Source organism: Notothenia rossii (genome assembly GCF_949606895.1).
Source record: "Notothenia rossii genome assembly, chromosome: 3".
NCBI classification, from domain to species: Eukaryota; Metazoa; Chordata; class Actinopteri; order Perciformes; family Nototheniidae; genus Notothenia; species Notothenia rossii.
In genome coordinates, this window is record NC_136901.1 from 3,954,810 (window position 1) to 3,974,561 (window position 19,752).

Sequence of the window (19,752 nt, forward strand, 5' to 3'; positions counted from 1 at the left end):
TAGCAAATGAGCTCATTAAGAGGCTACATTATAGAGGTCTGACTCTCTTTAGACATCAGTTTCATAGTTTGAAAAGTCAAGAAGTGAACTCTTAACGAGGCAGGAGGGACAGGCGGTGGATCGGGGAAGGAAAGGAATATTAAAAGTGTAAAGAAAGGAGTTCTGTACCACAGTGTACTGTTGGTTAGCACAGACGGGCAGGAACTGAGAAGGAGGAAGAGGAGGAAGAGGATAGGAGACCGTCGGGTTGTGAACAGGCTCAGAGGACAGCAGGAGAGGAGGACAGATCGGCTGAGGAGGGAAGGGAAGGAGGAGAGGACGGACAGAAGGAAAGGAGATGAAGAAGGATGCTAGCAGCACAGTAGGAGCTTCACTAGACACTTTTCTGTTCAATGTAACAAGGAGAAGATGTGTTTTGCAAACGTTAGGCTCTATCAGAGAGCAATGGCTGGGGTTAGTAGAAACAAAAACGTTCATACCTAGTGAGGAATGTAGGGAAGCTGTTCATGGGAGGGGCTTATCAAGCAGTCAATTAAATGGCTAAGTGAAGCTCCCACCATCATACCATCAGCTCTTATTTCAACACAATAAGTTAGTGACGTTAGGGAAAACACTGGAGTTAGTGATCTGGATACGATAAATGCTGGTTTCAGCCTTTCAACTATTGAGATGTCCTGCTCTTACATGTCTAATATCACATTATAGTGAACATCTTTGGCTTTTGGACTTTCAAGAACAAGCCACCATCATTATTTCTGACATAAATCGATGCATTTGGAAATAACCAGTAGATAAAAATGCCTGACAGTTGCAGCTCTAACTGGAGTTAAGTGTGTGTAAATGAAGCCCCGCCCACTGACCTGGGAGTGGATGTGATTGGTCGGCAGCTGCTGCTGTTGAGGAGGGGCAGGGATTGGCTGCTGTGGGGATTTCCCCTGCTGAGGATTCCTGCCTGCAGCGTTTGAGGCCGGGTTATAAACCACAGCGCTGCCATCGGGGTGGATGAAAGGCTTGCCTGTCAAATGTAAATCACAAGAGATATAAAAACACTGATGGAACACACACACACACACACACACACACACACACACACACACACACACACACACACACACACACACACACACACACACACACACACACACACACACACACACACACACACACACACACACACACACACACACACACACACACACACACACACACACACACACACACACACACACACACACACACACACACACACACACACACACACACACACACACACACGAGAGGAGAGGTGACAGGAAGTGACTAAGCTTGGCACATTTGAAGTTCAGTTTGCAGCTCAAAGTGTACGCCTGGCTCATGATGAATATCTACAGATTCCTCCCATCTGTTCACTCTGATCTGCATGCTTTGGTCGGATTAATTCGACAAACAAACTGAGAGCAGCAGCAACATGCCAACTGTAAAAAAAAAAAAATCTGTCCCCAAGTCAAGAAGAATTAATTAAAAGTAAACCAGAAAACTAAAAGACATTAAAATGTGTTTTTACTTTGATTTAATGCAGAAGGCTAACTTGAGGAAATCTAAATAAAGAGTTAAATAGAAACCTTTAAGCTGTTATTTTGTAGGTTTTTATATTTTATTCTATTGTGTTGTCATTTATTTTATTCTACCTGTTAACACCCTTTAAATGTCCCCATGTCTTCTTCTCTGTTACATCTGTGTTGTTATGATTGTAATTGTCTCCACCCACCTGTGAGAGGGTTGACCAGCACGCTGCCAGGTGGGATCCCTGAGGCTTCCAGCGGCAACACGTAATAGCTGGTTGCGTCTGTAGCGGACGGTGGCTGCGGAGGGACACTCTTGATCATGTCAGGGTGTCCGGAGGAGCCCCGAGTGTCTGTGGAGGACGGATGGATCAAAGGAGCGCTGGGGATGTTGGACCAAGACTGGCCTGACACGGCGACAGAAAGCTGGGGACGAGACAGCGAACTGGACGAAGAACCCACGCTGCTGCACGATTCTGAACCTGAGGGGAAGACCATGAGCAAACGTTTACAAGGCGGAGCTTTAACGTGTTGCTTTCAGAGCTATCAATGAAGCAGTCGTGGCCCCGGCGTTGCATTCGAGGCCAACTGTTGAAGTAGAAAGTGGTTTCTGAGCACCGTCTGTGATGGATTCATCTCTGTATAATCACAGGATGCCGTGCAAAATGGCAAAGAAGTTTTTGGGAGGAGGCTGGTCGCAATCTGGAGTTTAATAATGTGGCTGCTAACTAATCACAGTGAAGCTGCAGTGGAAATATAACTATGATAAAAGTAAAGGATCTTATTACAAGTAGCAATTAAAATTACAAGCATAAGTCCTGTGTTTAAGATCGTGCATACTGAAAAAAAAAAGAGGTATTATCGTCCAATATAGTAAGTATGTTTAACTGTTTTCTGTAAAACAACAACTAAATGTGGAAATAAATGATTTAACTACGTATTAACCCTTAGATGCCCGAGTGACTGGACCCTACAGTCTTCCATAAGTGGGTCAAAAGGACCCGTATTAGAATAATGTGTTTTTATGTCATTTTGGTTAAGAACGATCACTTGTATAATATTTAGGATTATATTTTGGTTAACACTAAAAATATTTTTATATTTAATTTTATACTATTTATTATTTTAGACATTTGTTTTTACATTTTGAAAAAAAATGTTTTCCCATTGGATTCCATAGAAAATGCATGCGGGTCATTTTGACCCACTTATACAAAAAAAATTAAAAAATACAATTTCCTAACATTTAAATAAAAAATGTGAATGGCATGATATCCAAAACATGTTTTTCGAGGAATAGCTGGAATATGAAATGATAAAAAAAATGTAATTACAAGAAATTATGTAACAATAAACTATTCATTTTAAAAGATAGAGGAATTTGGCCTTCATCATTTATCAGCCTGTACTCCCAGACAGAGATTGCGTGCAGTCTGCCGAGAGGAGAGGTTATTTGAGGCAAAGGAGAACACGCCGGCACGATGTCTCCTCGACTTATTCTCCCAAAACACAAAAAGGAGGGCAGCCGGCCGCCTCGTAAACAACTTAAAAAGCTGCTCAGGCAAGAAGCTGCTGCGCCTCTGTGGGGGAGACAAGGAGGAGATTGGCAAAAATAGAAAAATGCCAACAGAGGGAGGAAACTAAATGGCCTCCTTATCCTGAATCCCCCGAGATAAAGAAGACAAACCCGCAGTGAAGAGTGTGTCTCATCTAATCTGAGCCCATCGAGGTACAGATGCATCACACCGTGGAGAAAGCTCCAGCAGGTGTGGAGCTAACTTCATTTGTGGCACTTTACCAGCACGCTTATACATAATGCAGCCACTCCTCACAGCTAGGTTTCACACTTCTGCTGCAACACCTTTTAAAAGCCTGCTCCATCACCACACTGCTGTTAGTTTTGACAGCTGCCGGGCTGCAGCCTTTAATGACCGCGACAGGACAACAAACATTTGCTCTGATGAGACCTCAGCAGCCCTTGAGGTCTTCAATTAACCAGGGTGCTCTCTAATTAGATTAGTTTTCCTCTAAACGAATTGTAGGCTCACTTCCAAAGGAGAAATCTCTAAGCCTCTATGTTCAGAGCTCACCTTATGTGGTGTTTTGGTTTCCTCGGGAAAGCAATCGAGGCAGAATAGTGACTCCTACACACTTACGGTACGTTCACACAGCAGCTTTCAAAAAAAAATTCCAACGCTTCTCTGCCCATTGACTTTGAATGGGGGTAACGTCACTTTGCCTCGCTTTTCGCCGAACTGCATTGTGGGGAAGCGAAGATTTCCAGGATTTTCAGGATTCAAAAGTTGAGCAATGTTCAACTTTTGAAGCTGAGCTGGAAGCGTCAGCCAATCAAATCCCGTTTATGCAAATCTGACAGTACAAGCGCTAGCCAATCAAACGGCGTGCAAACTGGGAGAGCCAGACCGCAGTTCATTTCCTCATATTCCAAACGAGAAATTACGGTAGCAAATCACCCGGTTCTTTACGACCAGAACTATTTACCGGGATACAAACCGGAGGAACCAGGCATGGAGGGAGGTGGCAGAGACAGTGGGTGAAACTGGTAGGTTTTCGCCTGTTTGGGGAGTTTATATATATATATATTGCTCGCATAAAATCCCCGGGGTTTTTTGCTTTGTATGTCGGGGGCGGGAGATTCATGTGATTGGTTGTTGGTTGCAAAAATCCCCAAGCTCTCAGACACGCCCAGCTCCAAGATTTTTTCAAAGCTGCTGTGTGGACGGGCCGTTGAGGTGCAGGAAAATGCTGTTTTTTGTAAATGAGACTTCCTCAGAGTACAGCTTTATCCCCTCTCTTGCCTGTTTTCGAAAGCCATTGTTTCTAATGTTGCACTCTTGGAGGAGCCTGTGAGTTTTCATTGCCATATCTACACTGCAGCTAATGTGCACACGACAAAGCCTTGAATCTTGAATGTAATCTTCCTCTGCTTGTATCTAATGTAACTGACATGTGCTTCATAAGCCATCTTTTTCTTGCACCAGGTATATTTTCCATTCTGAATCTTCACATTATAGAGAGCCTGCCGGTGCTCTTGTAAATCCGACTGCCTCTTTCAGATAACATTACAGCTTTATCCGCCCTCTTGCCTGTTTTGGAGAGCCTGCCGGTGCTCTTGCTGCTGGCCGTGCTGTCCCCGCGCACGAGGCCCGGGCAGATGCCGCTGAAGCTGCTGGCCTTAGTGATGGCGGGTCGGGGCGCGAGGCGGTTGGAGCTGTCCGAGCTGTCGGTGCTGCTCCACGGACGAGGGTCTCCGTGCCGAGGCTCCGTCTCCGAGCTGCTCTGCCGGCTGGCGCCTGAACGGCCGGCCCGCAACCTGGAGAACAAAAGAGAGAACTCACGCTTAAGGACATTTCTCTTGCACTATTTTATTTGTTTTATTTGTTTCATGCTTAAAGGTGGGGTAGGTAAGTTTGAGGAACCGGCTCGAGATACACTTTTTGTTATATTCCATGGAATGCTCTTAAAATCCGATAGCAATGAATATCCAAAGAGCTTTGACAAAAGATTTCTCCGGTTGTGTATTTTCAAATTCTAGTGACCTCGAGCCGGTTTCTCCAAAACTCCCTGCCCCACCTTTAAAGATGTTTCTCTTGCAATATGTTATCCGTTTTATTTGTTTGAGTAGCTAATGTGCACATTGAAATGTAATTGTATCTTCATCTGCTTGTATCTAATCTAAAAGGCTCACATATGCTTCATAATCTATCATTCATGTCTGTATTTTTCTCCTTCTTGCACCGTTTTATGCATTTTATTTATTTTCCATATCGTATGTTGTTTTGTTGGAGGAGCCTTTCAGATGAAGGGTGTCACAAATACCGGTATTGTCAATAACCGTGATGATTAAAAAACGAAATATTGATATCACGTAAACAACACAAAACCTCTTTAACCATTTGCATCTGCTTTTGTACGCCCTGTGGGGGTCAATACTCTTCTTATTTGTGTAGTCATAGCAACACAAAGTTAACCATCAATAAAAGAGGGGAATTTAAAAAGAATAGCGCGGTCTCAAGGTGTAATTGGCAGGCTTTTGGTTGGATCGGGCCGGCCCACATGGGCAGAAAATCCTATTAAACAGAAGCTTTCCTGAGCGGAGGGAAACAAATCCTCAGATCAGCACTCCTGTTCCTCGGCGAGCCGATTAAGGCACACGGCGATTGAAAGGGTTTTTTCTGCGCCTGCGGTTCGGCCTCTGAAAGGAGCTGAATGGCGTGTGACGGGAAGAGGGTGGGGGGTGCACCTACCTGAACATTTGCCGCCTCTGTTGGGTGCTCATGCATGCGCCTTCATCCTGAGCACTGAAGGGAGAAGAGAGGCGTTACAGGCGCTGACAAAATGAGATATCCACCATTTTAAAACAACTGTAATTGCCTCTCTGACAAGGCGAACTATAAAAGTGATTGAACGGCTGTAAGAATAAGCTTTGTGAAGACTTAAGGTACAGTTTAAGAAGCTGTAATCGGTTCTACTTTGGCCAATTAACGGACAGTTTATCATCTGGTGTTTGGAGTGCTCAATGAGAAGTCAGTGGCCGTGAGATTAATGCGGTTTTTACTGCTCACCTTCTATCGAGTATGAAGTGATCTCCCTGCGGGGGGAAAGGAAAAGCGCAGTTATTTCCACGAGATCATTTTCAATACTTTTATTTTTGCATTAGCTTCTTCCCACAGCTCAGTGCATCAAAATAAAAATAAAAAGTGTGTTGACAGACGCCGTGCCGACTTAGAGGTCTAGTTTTACATTTGACTTTATAGATTTTTGGCTCCACATCAGAGGGTCTAAATAAAAAAAATCATAAATCCAGCAGTGGTAATTGGTAGCAAGAAATCTTCTGAATTTGCACATGAATAGAAACGACACAAAGATTTGTGCAACATGGCGCCCCCCCCACCCTCTCCATCCCCGCCTACACAAACATTTCTCACATCATGTGCAAATATCCTTTCTCTGGCTCGCTGGTACTCCTCCTCCCGCTCCTCCATCGATTTGCTCCTCTTGTCAGCTTTCAAACGCATTCGGATCTGGCAACGACACACACACACTTCTTTAGCAGCTATGTCAGGGACGCCAGATTGTCCCACTCTTACAAACATGTCAGAAATGAAAGTGACAGCCTGGTGCACACACACACACACACACACACACACACACACACACACACACACACACACACATATATAAATATATATATATAAAAACACCAACCGTGTTGTCGTCCCGATCAAAGCTGGAGTTGTCTCGTTTGAGAATGTAGCGTTTCTGAAAATCGTCCGCCCTGTCATCCTTGATGTGCTCGGAGAATTTCTGATCGGGTCTGTTGATTGAGAGGGGGGGGGGGGGGGGGGGGAATTCACAGGAGTTTTAGTGACGACTTAATACCAGGCAGATGCTGACAGCAACATATGTTAAACAACACGTAGGATCTTATCTTAACGCAGCAGTTACTAAGCAACCAATAGTGCAGGAATGAGTCTTAAAACCCAGAAATGACTTTTTTTATCGCTCCTGGTTCCATCTTCTCAAACGTTTTTTTTTTACGTTTTTGTGACTTAGAAGCCTGAAATAAGGTCTGTGGTTTAACACAAGCTGAAGAGGTGTTCATGTTTTGTTCTACATAATAAAATATGTAAGAAAATACCCCACTCGTGAATGTCCAAAGCTTCCATGCCTCATAAAAACTGCAGTTGCTAACAAGTGACTAATCCATCCATCTACCTACCTATCCATCTACCTATATACCTATCCATCTATCCATCTACCTATCCATCCACCTATCTACCTATCCATCTACCTATCCATCTATCCATCTACCTATCCATCTACCTATATACCTATCTACCTATCCATCTACCTATCCATCTATCCATCTACCTATCCATCTACCTATCCATCCACCTACCTACCTATCCATCTACCTATATACCTATCCATCCACCTACCTACCTATCCATCTACCTATCCATCCACCTACCTACCTATCCATCTACCTATATACCTATCCATCCACCTACCTACCTATCCATCTAACTATCCATCTACCTATCCATCCACCTACCTACCTACACATCTATCTATCCATCTACCTATCCATCCACCTACCTACCTATCCATCTACCTATCCATCCACCTACCTACCTACCCATCTACCTATATACCTATCCATCCACCTACCTACCTATCCATCTAACTATCCATCTACCTATCCATCCACCTACCTACCTACACATCTATCTATCCATCTACCTATCCATCCACCTACCTACCTACCCATCTACCTATATACCTATCCATCCACCTACCTACCTATCCATCTAACTATCCATCTACCTATCCATCCACCTACCTACCTACACATCTACCTATCCATCTAGCTACCTATCCATCTACCTACCTACCTACCTACCTACCTACCTACCTACCTACCTACCTATACATCTATCTGAATCTGAACATTTGCTAAATAGGTGCCCCTTCAATTAAATCCAATGAAAAAGGCCCATTGCTCTATGTCGAGGGCTCCCTAACTTCACCACTCAATTGTGTCAGAGAGTCCAAAGAGAGGCTCACATTCTAGTGTTGGTGGTTTTGTTGATCACCACTGATTTCCCACTAGGATCCACATTGTGGTCCATGCCAAAGTAGGCGGCCACTCGGTGCAGAAGCATCCTGTGGTAGGACGTCATGGGCGGGAACTTCCTCTTCTGGCTTCTGCAGGGACACACATGTGGGTTTGAAATTCAATACATCAAGGTTTCAAGGCTTTTATTGTCATGTGTGCATAGTTACAGCGTCGTTATGACAATGAAAATCATAGGTCAAAAGCTCCTCCAACAGTGTAGCACAAGTAAATACATTCAAATAGAATATAATGGTTCAGTGGTCTGATATTATTTAGAAACCAAATCCTGAATGGTTATGAGCAGGACCTGTGAACTCATACTTGTTATTTCTTGTCATTGTAAAAAAGCATTTGTTTAAAACAATTAATCCAATATCACGGATGACCTAATATTTTATCCTCAAGAAAAATGTACGCTAGAGGGGGACCAGAAAGGTTTTTAAGCTTCTTCTTGCCCCTGTTGAACATGACAGAGACTATTTGAGAATTGTATTTGTACCTTTTTTTTGTTTTGCTTCTCTTATTATTAGGGCTGTCAAATGATTAAACATTTTAATCAGATTAATCAGATCTTTAAAATTAATTAATCATGATTAATCACCATTCGAACTATGTCCAAAATATGCCATTTCTTTATGTATATTGTTGTGGGAATGGAAAGATAAATGAAAGAAGGCGGATACATCCATTTAACATACAGCATGTTTATTATAACAATGTTCTGTGTGTCAAAATGAAAGACAGCCCACACACCTATCAATCATCAAACCGTGGGATCTTATTTCATTACGTGTTGATTTCTATCAACACGTAATGTTGTATCGATGTATAAAGAGATGCACTACAGCAAAAGTATTCTCCGTTAGGACTTCCTGCAACAACACCACGCCGTTATCTTGATTCTGATTGGTCAGAAGACATTATCAAAGATGTTCTATTGAGAAGACGATCACTACGTGAAAAAAAGTTTTCAAAACCGTTTCTAGTCTTCGGTATTTCCAGACAAGTGGCTACTGAAATCAATCTTACTAACTGCTGTCTGTGTGATTTACTCCGCGCGAGTTGGCGGACTTTATTTTGCTTACTTTAACATAATTTCTCATGGTGGGGCTAAGGTGGGGCTAAGCCATTTCTTGGTATGGCTGTAGCCTACCCCAGCGCTGCCACTGGTGGGATGTATGGGGCGGGCCATTCTGCACATGCGTTAAAATGTGTTAAATATTTTAACACAATTAATTCAAAAAATTAATTACCGCCGTTAACGCGATAATGTTGACAGCATTACTTATTATAATTATTATTATTATGATTATAATTACTATTGTTTTTGCTTCTGACATGTTCAATACATTGACTAATACATGAGGCGAGTAAAGCCACACTTGTTTAATCTGGTAGAAGTCCTTCACCTCGTAAGGATACATCTGCTCTTAGGTTTGTTTTGAGAATCTTTTCAAAGCACTTCTGAGTTCACTGGAGGACAGCCTAAAGCCCTCTGTAACTCTACACCTACAAACTCAATATTTCAGACCTCCAGGAGATACTAAAAGTGAGAATTTGATAACCAAAGCCAAAGTGAAGCCGCAGACTCCTTAATAGTGATGTGATATCCAAACGGGGCTATCCTCTACAGAGCGGCGGCAAATTAAACAGCTGCTCGTCTCCATTTTGTGACATCAAACACTCGCTTGCTTTCTCTTTGGAAGAATATTTAAAACGTTTTTTTTTATCCTATCTTAAGCTACTGCAGCTGTCTTCACTCATGAAGTTCTCCTCCTCTGATTGAAACTCGGTGATACGGTGTTCAGTGAGGATAACATCGGAGTATATCTTCATGAATATGTCTTACTCGCTATTGCTGATGAAGTCCAAGATGTCCTGTTCCAACTTCAGGAGCATTATTCGATCCCTGGAGGAATGAAACGTGGAAGGATTGAGAAGTTTTAAAGACATACTGGGTCATGAGAAACATTTCAAGATAGTGATATATGTGTACTTCTTAGCTGATATTGATACGACCTCTAAAAGGCCTGGTAACAACAGAAAGTAGCACAGTCAAATCACGCGGTTTTGATTATTCGAGTGATCACAGCTTTGAAATGATGTGACCTCAAAACATGAACTCCTGAGTGACTCCAGATGTCAGATTTGTGGGTAAACGTTGAGCGTACCTGGGGTTTCCCTTCAGCGTGTTGACCAGGAACTCATGGAGATCTATGCCAGTGGAGTCTGTGTAGTCTTGACTGGAATCTAACCAAGGAAAAACCAATCAATGACGTAAGCTTTAAGCAAGGCAATGCATCGGAAAGATTACAACTTCCTGGTTTTATTCGTTGTCTAGGGGGTCTTTGCATAATTTCCCTGCCTTCTTTCTACTCTGTTTTATGTCAAAAAGGTCCTTTACATTTCTCCTGTGCACAAATCAAGACTCTATCCCTGATACATCTGTCATTTCAGAATCTATTTATACACAGAATATATTTCATATTTACATGAATAATTAGGGAACTTGAAATGTTCCAGCCCGTTAACTCCCCAAATTAATGATGAATACTTAATCAACGGCCCATTTTGAATAATAATCTCCAATTTAATCAGCCTGTCATTCAACTATCTGTGTGAGAAACTTCACTGAGGGTGACATTGCTGGGCCGGGTGCTATTTGCCGCTTGTTATAGGTGTGACCAATGTGATGAAAGAAGAACAAAAAAGCCCTGGCAGCATGTATCAGCAGCAGAGAGAGAGAGAGCGCTGCCAGCTGAACCATTTCAGATATGAGAAAAGTGGTCCGATAATGAAATTGAAACCAGGAAAAAAAAATCCATGTTCCGATGCACAAACAAAGGATGGGACCCATAGGTGGGAGTCAGGGGGAAATGGAGGCCGTTTCCCCCTGATGGGTGTCTGGTTTCTATAATTGGACGCTGCCTCATCAGTGGTGTCGCTCCACAGAGGGAAGCAGACACCTTTATTCGCCCGTGGGAATCCGGATAATTGCTTAACACCTTGAGCTTGTCGCAATTAACTGAATCACGCCAATTATCGGCCCATAATGAGATATCATTTAAAAACGGAGAAGTGCTTTTTGACAAACTGGAGGGCGCTGGCTGTGCCGGAGGGGAAATAAAAAAAAGCTGGCTGTTCCTCGTGACACAGTAGAATATATAATTATTAGAAAGGCTGTAATTTGTCTGGGTGGCGTGCATTGTGTGATAAGTATAATTAAAGCAAAGCATCTCAATAGTTTGCCTTCAGTGACACCATGCCACCAACATATTGAAGCTAGGATTTCATTTTTTTGATGTGCTCCTGCAAACTTTTGTATATATAGATTACATTTTGGGGAGAGGAGAAGCACATGCATTTCAAGCTCTGGGGTTTGGGAGTAAGCAATGTTTATAAATGAGGCCCCAGGTGTTGACGATGTAAAGAAAGCGGAGGTGTTAACGGAAAGCTTTCAGCTCCTGTGACTGCAAATCTGTTCGCCAAGGTTTCCACCAAGGACATCAATATGTTAAAATATGTAGGAATAAGAGAAGGTGAAGATGTGCGTTTGAAATAAAGTCTAATTTACAAAAAACTGAAGGAAATCGATATAAAACGAGCACTTAACGAGGGGTTTAATTGCACTCCTCACCTCTCGACAGCATTTTTCTCTGCGGTTTCTCAGGTTTCTCCACCTTATCGCAGCCGTCCTCTTTCTCAGCTTGATCCTGTGAGGCTCGATCTTCCTTTTCAAAGGGCTGCAGGAGAAATTCATCCTGAAAAAACGAAATACAGATTGAAAAACTGATTGATTCAGAGGTGAGTGTGTGAAGCAGATCCTGCTGATGTCTTATTAAAACGCTGGATTGCGTGTGTGCAATAATGTCAGCGTTTTACAAGAGCTTAAAATACTTAATGTGACCCGAGTGTGTTCTGATCGAGGACCAGACGTAGGACATCATTTAAAAAAGGAGGTGTTAAGTAGGAGGCTTTTACAAATCTCTACGATGTAGCCTGAGGTTAATTAGAGACTAGCTCGGGCAAAGGAGGTCCCCCTAAGACATCTAATAAACTCTCCTTGCTGGTACTAATGCGCTGGTGTCGATACATTCCTTATGATAACGGCACTAACTCCATCAGATTAGCTTGTTTTAATTAAACCACATGGATTTGAACCCAGTGATAAACCAGCGCAGCACATTTTATTCTTTAAAATTGGAGAGAAAAAGGAGGAAGCTGTAATCTGCCTCCAACTGTAACAATTCTTAAAATTGACCGAACTGAATAGAAGATGTTTTGCGAGATCTATTAAAAACTGCCTGGATTCACCCCAGTCGTGCTCCTTCTTACCACACACACACTTATAGCCACACACACACTCTTACAGCCACACACACACACTTACAGCCACACACACACTCTTACAGCCACACACACACACTTACAGCCACACACACACTCTTACAGCCACACACACACACACACACAGCCACACACACACTCTTACAGCCACACACACACACTTACAGCCACACACACACTCTTACAGCCACACACACACACTTACAGCCACACACACACACACAGCCACACACACACACACACACAGCCACACACTTACAGCCACACAGCCACACATACACACACACTCTTACAGCCACACACACACTCTTACAGCCACACATACACACACACTCTTACAGCCACACACACACACTTACAGCCACACATACACACACACTCTTACAGCCACACACACACACTTACAGCCACACACACACACACACACACACACACACACACACACACACACACACACACACACACACACACACACACACACACACACACACACACACACACACACACACACACACACACACACACACACACACACACACACACACACACACACACACACACACACACACACACACACACACACACACACACACACACACACACACACACACACACACACTTACAGCCACACACACTTACATCCACACACACACACTTACAGCCACACACACACACACACAAATATCTGATTTGCTTTTCAGGCAATTCTACAAAAGGCTGAAAGGAAAGCTGAAAAGAGGAGAGGGTTTGCCAGCACACTGTAAGTGGATTAAACACAACTCTGGGGAAGCTAACATCAGAGTGTGTGTGTGTGTGTGTGTGTGTGTGTGTGTGTGTGTGTGTGTGTGTGTGTGTGTGTGTGTGTGTGTGTGTGTGTGTGTGTGTGTGTGTGTGTGTGTGTGTGTGTGTGTGTGTGAGAAATGGGTGAATGAAGGAGGGGTGACCTAGTGGCATAACCAAAAAAGGTCACGAGTTTGATCCTTGTAACAGCTGCGAGGCAAGATAATGAGAGGCAGCGTTTGCTGAATATATGTGAAAATGTAATATGCTAATGAGCAACGTGACTGACTAATTGCCTGAGCGAGACCGGGAGAAAGCGAAAATGAGTCTTGGATGGTGTGTCGTGGAAGTGACAGGGAGTGTGTGTACGTGTGTGTGTGTGTGTGTGTGTGTGTGTGTGTGTGTGTGTGTGTGTGTTCGTCAAAAAAGAGTTTTTTTTTCTGGCATGAAGCGCTGATGTTTGCTTCTTAAAGCCACCGCCGGCGTCATGCAAGCCGCCCGGTTGATGTGCAGCTGTTGCAAGCCGCCTCATTTGTTTCCTGACATCCATTTACCTCGAGATAAAGGAAAAGCAGCGGGGAAATGACGGTCCCCTGAATATGTAATGAACGTGCTGTCAGACTAAAACAAAAAGTGCATCGTGTATTCAGAAGCCCTCGACTATCGGCCATTGATTGGAATTGACAGCCACAAGGCGTACAATGCGTGTCTCTTTTTCAGGAGGCAGTGATGGTTTGGACAGCCCATAAATCCATACAGCTCTTTGTCATCTCCCATAATCTCACATTAGAGACAATAAGGTAAAGGGGGCATGCTTTAGATTTGATAATCAAGAGGTCTGAATGGGAACCGTTGATCCTGCAGCTGAACGTGTACTCCACTTGTGTTTCCTCTCTCCTTTTATTGCTTTGCCTCTCGCCCCTCCAGGTTCCTCCGCAGTCCCAATAACAGTAGTGGGGGAAATATCAGGAGTATTCAATTAGAGCGCTCCACAGCTCTCTGTAGCTGACGTGTGGAAATTGTAATTTCCCCGACATGATTGATGGCAGTAATACAGGACGTCGTGTGAGTGCAGACGATGCGAGACTGTTGTGGGAATAACACCGCCCTCTGGTTACGGAGCTCGCTGCTGACTGGCTGAAAACTAACTCACCTGTGTGTGAGCTGTGCAGAGTGGCATGTAATGGAGAAAAGTTCGATCAAAAAGGGAAGGCAGGTTTCGCCCTGAGATACGCCGTAAAAAAGAATGGATGATTTAGCAAACTGGCTCGCTGTTGTTCTCGACTTTCCCTTTGATGATGTGATGTTTTCATCAAGCGGCCACAGGCAGGTGTTTAATCAAAGCTGTCGGACGAAGCTAATCAAGCATGAGAGGTCTACCTGCTCTGCTGTAATGAGCTTCAAAAGGAGAACTGATCCCTGGTCAGCACCTCAGCGTATGCATGTGGGCTTGTAGATGAATGAATGGGGCTGATTGAGGGGTTTGATGAGATGACTGGGATGAACTTTACTCCATATGAACAGAGTTTGGTTCGTTTAAATTCATGCTCTCCATTACTGGATGTTACAACCCACAAGCTAGCTGCAGGAGAGCATCAGCAAGTCGTGGCTAGAGTAGCTAAACACTCTGGCTGCTCTGCCGTTTCAGTGTCGATTCATACAAATACCATCAGAATATTTCACCATGGAACAAAGAAAATCTGCATCCCTTATGACTCAGGGGTGTCAAACTCAAGGCCCGGGGGCCAAATCCGGCCCGCCGCTTCATTTTATGAGGCCCCACAAGAGCTTGCAAAGAATATAATCAGTTTATTATAAAGTTAGGTGCTGCTTTACAGGAGCACGTTGCCCATAAACTACATGTCCCACAATGCATCTCATTTTGTGAGATGTGCACTGAAGAGACTTGCAATGATTTGCCCTAGACTTCTGATATCGGACGTAGTTAATTATGAAATGATTACCCTAGATAATAATCCAATGCAGAGGAAATAATGTAAAATAATACATTATTTTATATATATTTATCTATGTATATTTATATTGTCTTAAAGTTACCACCGGCCCTTTGAGTGCAACCATAATTGAAATTCAGTTTGACACCCCTGTGAAAACACTCAGAGGTTGTTACCTGAGGTTCTGCTGAAGGCTCAGGGCTAGGGCAAGGAAAGGACTCTTCACACACTGCCAGGCTCCGCACCAGCTTTAGCCTGGTGTTGGGCTAAGGGGGGAGGGGGTTTGCAGGTAGGTGGGCACAGTTAAAAAACCATGCACACACACACAGATCTGCATCAATATCATCACAGGGACAAGCCAGAGAAAACAGAAACAGCCAGCGAGCACAATCGATTACTGCAAGCAAATCGTACAGTTTCTATATTTCACATTTTAGCTGACAAATCTTTTCCCAGAGTGATGACTGGAGACCACATCCTCTCAGATAAGTGGATCAAAACAACCGTAAATAAGGAAATAGAGTAAGCACTTTCACATAATGTGTTTTTCATCCCGGGGTAATATCAACAGCGATGCAGCAAGCACAATGTCCACTTCAAACGGTTTGTATTTCCAGGCGTAATTCACACAATAGCCTGCACTCTCATTCGTGTAATGGCATCTCAACACTGATCTCATTTTAAACAACCGGAGCAATGTGTACATGACAACGGGCTTTACAGGAAACACGGGTACAACTTCCAGCTTCATCCAGGCAAACAACGCAATCCAAGTGCACATTACACAGGGCGGAGCCTCCTTTTTACAACATGCAGATGGAGCGTACCGTACCTTAGAGCATTTCACAGGCTGTCCACAGGTAAGGGAGGGGAGTCGGGGAGAAAAGTGCACAGGAAGAGAAATCAAACACACCACAGAAGCTTGGTGGAGGTGGGACAGAGGATTGTTACTTTAAGGAAGTGGAGAGGTTTGAATTAAATATGACTGGCCTACATATTGTGCATACGAAGCTCTACAAAACAATTCATAGCAAGTGCCGTAGTTTTTTTTAACATTTGTCTGTGAATTGAAACGACGATGATCTGTGGTTAGAAAATTGCAAATTCCCTGCACAGCATGACATATCAGGACTGAATTAAATGTGCAGAACATATGCTACCAAAGTGGCTGCATTGTGAGGCCACTTTCTTTCTCTCTCTCTCTCTCTCTCTCTCTCTCTCTCTCTCTCTCTCTCTCTCTCTCTCTCTCTCTCTCACACACACACACGAAAAAACAAAAGCCAGACATGTGGCCGCAACGATTCAGGTCAGTTTATATGCGTTTGCATTTAACTGTCATGTGAATCAGACCTAGGCGCTGGAGGTGAGACGCAGAGAGAGAGACTGACTGGCCAACAGTGTGTGAGACAGCTTCACGCACCGGTGAGTGTGTGTGTTGGTACGAATAAACAGAAGGTCTCTCAGTAGCAGGCATAGAGGAGTGGAGGAAGAGGGAGGGGGGGAGGTTAGACCTGGCAGGAGCCATTTCAGGCAAAATTGTAACAGAGCCCAGCTTCCTAATCCCAACATGCTTCCTTCCACACACACACACACACACACACACACACACACACACACACACACACACACACACACACACACACACACACACACACACACACACACACACACACACACACACACACACACACACACACACACACACACACACACACACACACACACACACACACACACACACACACACACACACACACACACACACACACACACACACACACACACACACACACACACACACACACACACACACACACACACACACACACACACACACACACAGCTGTCCTTCCCACCTGTCCTCTAAAATCAAAAGGACAACCACTCCCCTCCCTCATTGAGCCGAGGGCCAAATATCACCTATGAAAAATTGAAATGGAGCGCCGTTCGCTGCCTGTGACCCTTTCTCTATATCAGGTAATGTGGATGTGGAGAAAGGGGGAGGAAGGGAGCGATTTGGGACCGTGCGCCGCACCGCTTCACCGGCTAATTGAGCGGCGAGGGGCCGGTGGGGACCGAACAATGCCGGCAGGAGATAAAAGACCGGGGAAAAGGGCTGAAGTCAGCAGAAGTAGGGCGGCCACCTGTCCTGCTCAGAGGACGACGGAGAGCTGGAGGCAGATGGCGGCAATGTCACACGGTTTCTCCCCCTCCTCCCTTTTTTCTCTGTAGGAATGCTTTTCCACCTCCCCCGTCTTCTAACCCCAAGTACACTCTATTTCCCCTCCACGATGAACAGGCGTTTAACCGCCGCCCTTACACAGAATGACAAAATTAGCTTTGGAAAATGACAAGCGGAAAGGTCAGCCACTTCGATCCTGCGACCAGCGAGTAATTATGTCAGGGTGGGTTTTAGGGAGAAAGAGGAAGGACACGGCGACTTTTGGAGAGGTCAAAGAAAAAACATTAGTGGAAGCAAAGTCAACTCAAGGTGTTAAAGGAGACGGTACAAAAAGCAGCTGGCTTGGAGAAAAGATTCAACCGTTTCAAATGTATTCTTGTTCAAATGTTAGGAAAAGAACCCTCAACCATCCCTCCCCCCTTCGTCTCCCCCCGCAGCTTCACACATGCTGGTGTCATTCTGTTCCTCAGGGTAACGTAGACACAGGAAGTTGCTAGATAAGCCAGGATTTGAGCTCCAGATTATCTGCCTGCCTGCCTCCCACCACGAGGCCAGATTGGCCTGAATCCTATTTTAGAGTCGCTGCCAAAAGATACAATCATTTCCTTTCCTGACCAGAGATCATATTCCTAATTTTGAGCACAAACTACAAAACCAGTTTCACTTTAAAGCCAATTTACAAGTGCATACTCCGCACACAAAATAGAGACTTTATTAATTAGCAGTTTATTAGAAAGTGATCCTCAATCCCCAGAAGATCCCATGCTTTAGGGTCTCCTACGGAGGATACAAGAGCTCCACTGGTTCCCTCTGTGCTGTGGCAAGCCCCGCATTATTATTTCGGTGCACACGACACTTTTCAGAAATAGTTTTTCTTGCCGAGCAGCCGGGAAAATCATCTTGAACGCCGCAGGTGACAGGAGATCCCCAGGGCAGCTGGTGTTTGACGTTGACTGCTAACTGAATTTTCATGGAAATGAGCGAGGAAGAAAAGTGAATCTCGCCGGGTACGGACGCCTCTAACCTCTCTGATTTTACCACGATGTGACGGGTTGAGAAAGGGATGAATGTCCAGGTTTATAGGTCACCTATTCTTTTATACATAAGCATGTGTAAAGACATTCTGAAAGTTTCTCTCTTTTTGATCCATTTCTATAAAAACCTGTCTGAAAATGAGCTGATCAGATTTTGGCCACTTTATGATGTCATAACGATGTTTTGTCTTATGTAACCATTAGCCAATCAGCAACAAAGGTAACCCCCCCCCCCCCCTTATCACCTGAATCTCCTCTAGAGCACCATTGAGTTCTTTGTAACCAAATCTCTCTCAGAGGGGCGTGGGGAGGGGCTCCTTATTTTGATCTAAAGTAACAGACAGAGAATCAGCACTTTGGAAACAGGGCTGAAACAGAGGGGATTATGGGTAATGCTGCAATGATCTGTTTGGTGTTTCAGCCAATCAGAGACAGGCTCTGGATATATCTGAGACCTGTGATATATTGATGAAAAACAGTCTAATAGGTGACCTTTAAATCACATATGTACTCAGTACAGATCAGTGAGAGAGAGAGAGGGGTGTAACGGGGGGTTTCTTTACCTGGGCGTCTCTCGTATTGTTGCTGCCTGGTTCCTCTCTGCTGCTCTGGCTCGGGTCCGCCACCTCGGAGTTGCCGTCGTTTTCTTGTGGAGACGGCACCTCTTCGGCCACCTCGGAAACCTTCATCGTTTCAGTGTCAACTGTGTCGGACATTCTCATTGCAAAGTCTTACTGGGAGATGCTGGCGAATACAGAGAACCTGAAAGAGATGGAAATGTCCGTGAGGGCTGTTTTCTTTTCTTTGGGGCGTTGGCTAAAAGTAAGAATGAGACGCTGCAGAGGTAATGTTTTATTAAAAGGCATGGAATAACAGGAACATCTAAATAAAGTACACCACAAAGTTCAAGTAGTTCATGTATTTATTCGATGGTGTACTCAGGCAGCTCTTCAACATGTGTTATTGGAGTGAAAAAAGCCATTAAATGACACAAATCACACATTTTATTTATTTTCAAATGCACCATTTCTACCTTAAATACTCACATGTACAGTGGGGCAAAAAAGTATTTAGTCAGCCACCAATTGTGCAAGTTCTCCCACTTAAAAAGATGAGAGGCTTGTAATTTTCATCCTAGGTACACCTCAACTATGAGAGACAAAATGAGAAAAAAAAAGAAAATCCAGAAAATCACATTGTCTGATTTTTAAAGAATTTATTTGCTAATGATGGTGTAAAATAAGTATTTGGTCACCTACACACAAACAAG

At 43.9% G+C, this 19,752-nt stretch overlaps 1 protein-coding gene across 6 annotated transcripts in view; it reads right to left on the reverse strand.

The window, feature by feature from the left end:
* LOC307030958 (R3H domain-containing protein 1-like) overlaps positions 1 to 19,752 on the reverse strand; it is a 46,769-nt gene that overhangs the window by 13,746 nt on the left and 13,271 nt on the right. For 4 of the 6 annotated variants that reach the window (XR_013805835.1, XM_079667596.1, XM_079667595.1 and 1 more), the window contains exons 3-17: positions 19,046 to 19,244; positions 16,099 to 16,116; positions 15,443 to 15,532; positions 11,822 to 11,945; positions 10,356 to 10,434; positions 10,034 to 10,093; positions 8,133 to 8,273; positions 6,771 to 6,879; positions 6,491 to 6,586; positions 6,128 to 6,153; positions 5,810 to 5,863; positions 4,649 to 4,875; positions 1,748 to 2,023; positions 861 to 1,015; positions 169 to 291 (exon numbers count right to left, since the gene is read on the reverse strand). Coding sequence is in view for 5 of the 6 variants with exons in the window: in XM_079667596.1 (XP_079523722.1) it covers positions 169 to 291; positions 861 to 1,015; positions 1,748 to 2,023; positions 4,649 to 4,875; positions 5,810 to 5,863; positions 6,128 to 6,153; positions 6,491 to 6,586; positions 6,771 to 6,879; positions 8,133 to 8,273; positions 10,034 to 10,093; positions 10,356 to 10,434; positions 11,822 to 11,945; positions 15,443 to 15,532; positions 16,099 to 16,116; positions 19,046 to 19,204 (1,737 nt within the window). In the remaining variant the exon portion in view is untranslated. The remainder of the gene's footprint in view (positions 1 to 168; positions 292 to 860; positions 1,016 to 1,747; positions 2,024 to 4,648; positions 4,876 to 5,809; positions 5,864 to 6,127; positions 6,154 to 6,490; positions 6,587 to 6,770; positions 6,880 to 8,132; positions 8,274 to 10,033; positions 10,094 to 10,355; positions 10,435 to 11,821; positions 11,946 to 15,442; positions 15,533 to 16,098; positions 16,117 to 19,045; positions 19,245 to 19,752) is intronic. The other 2 variants (XM_079667598.1, XM_079667597.1) reach the window with 2 other exon arrangements.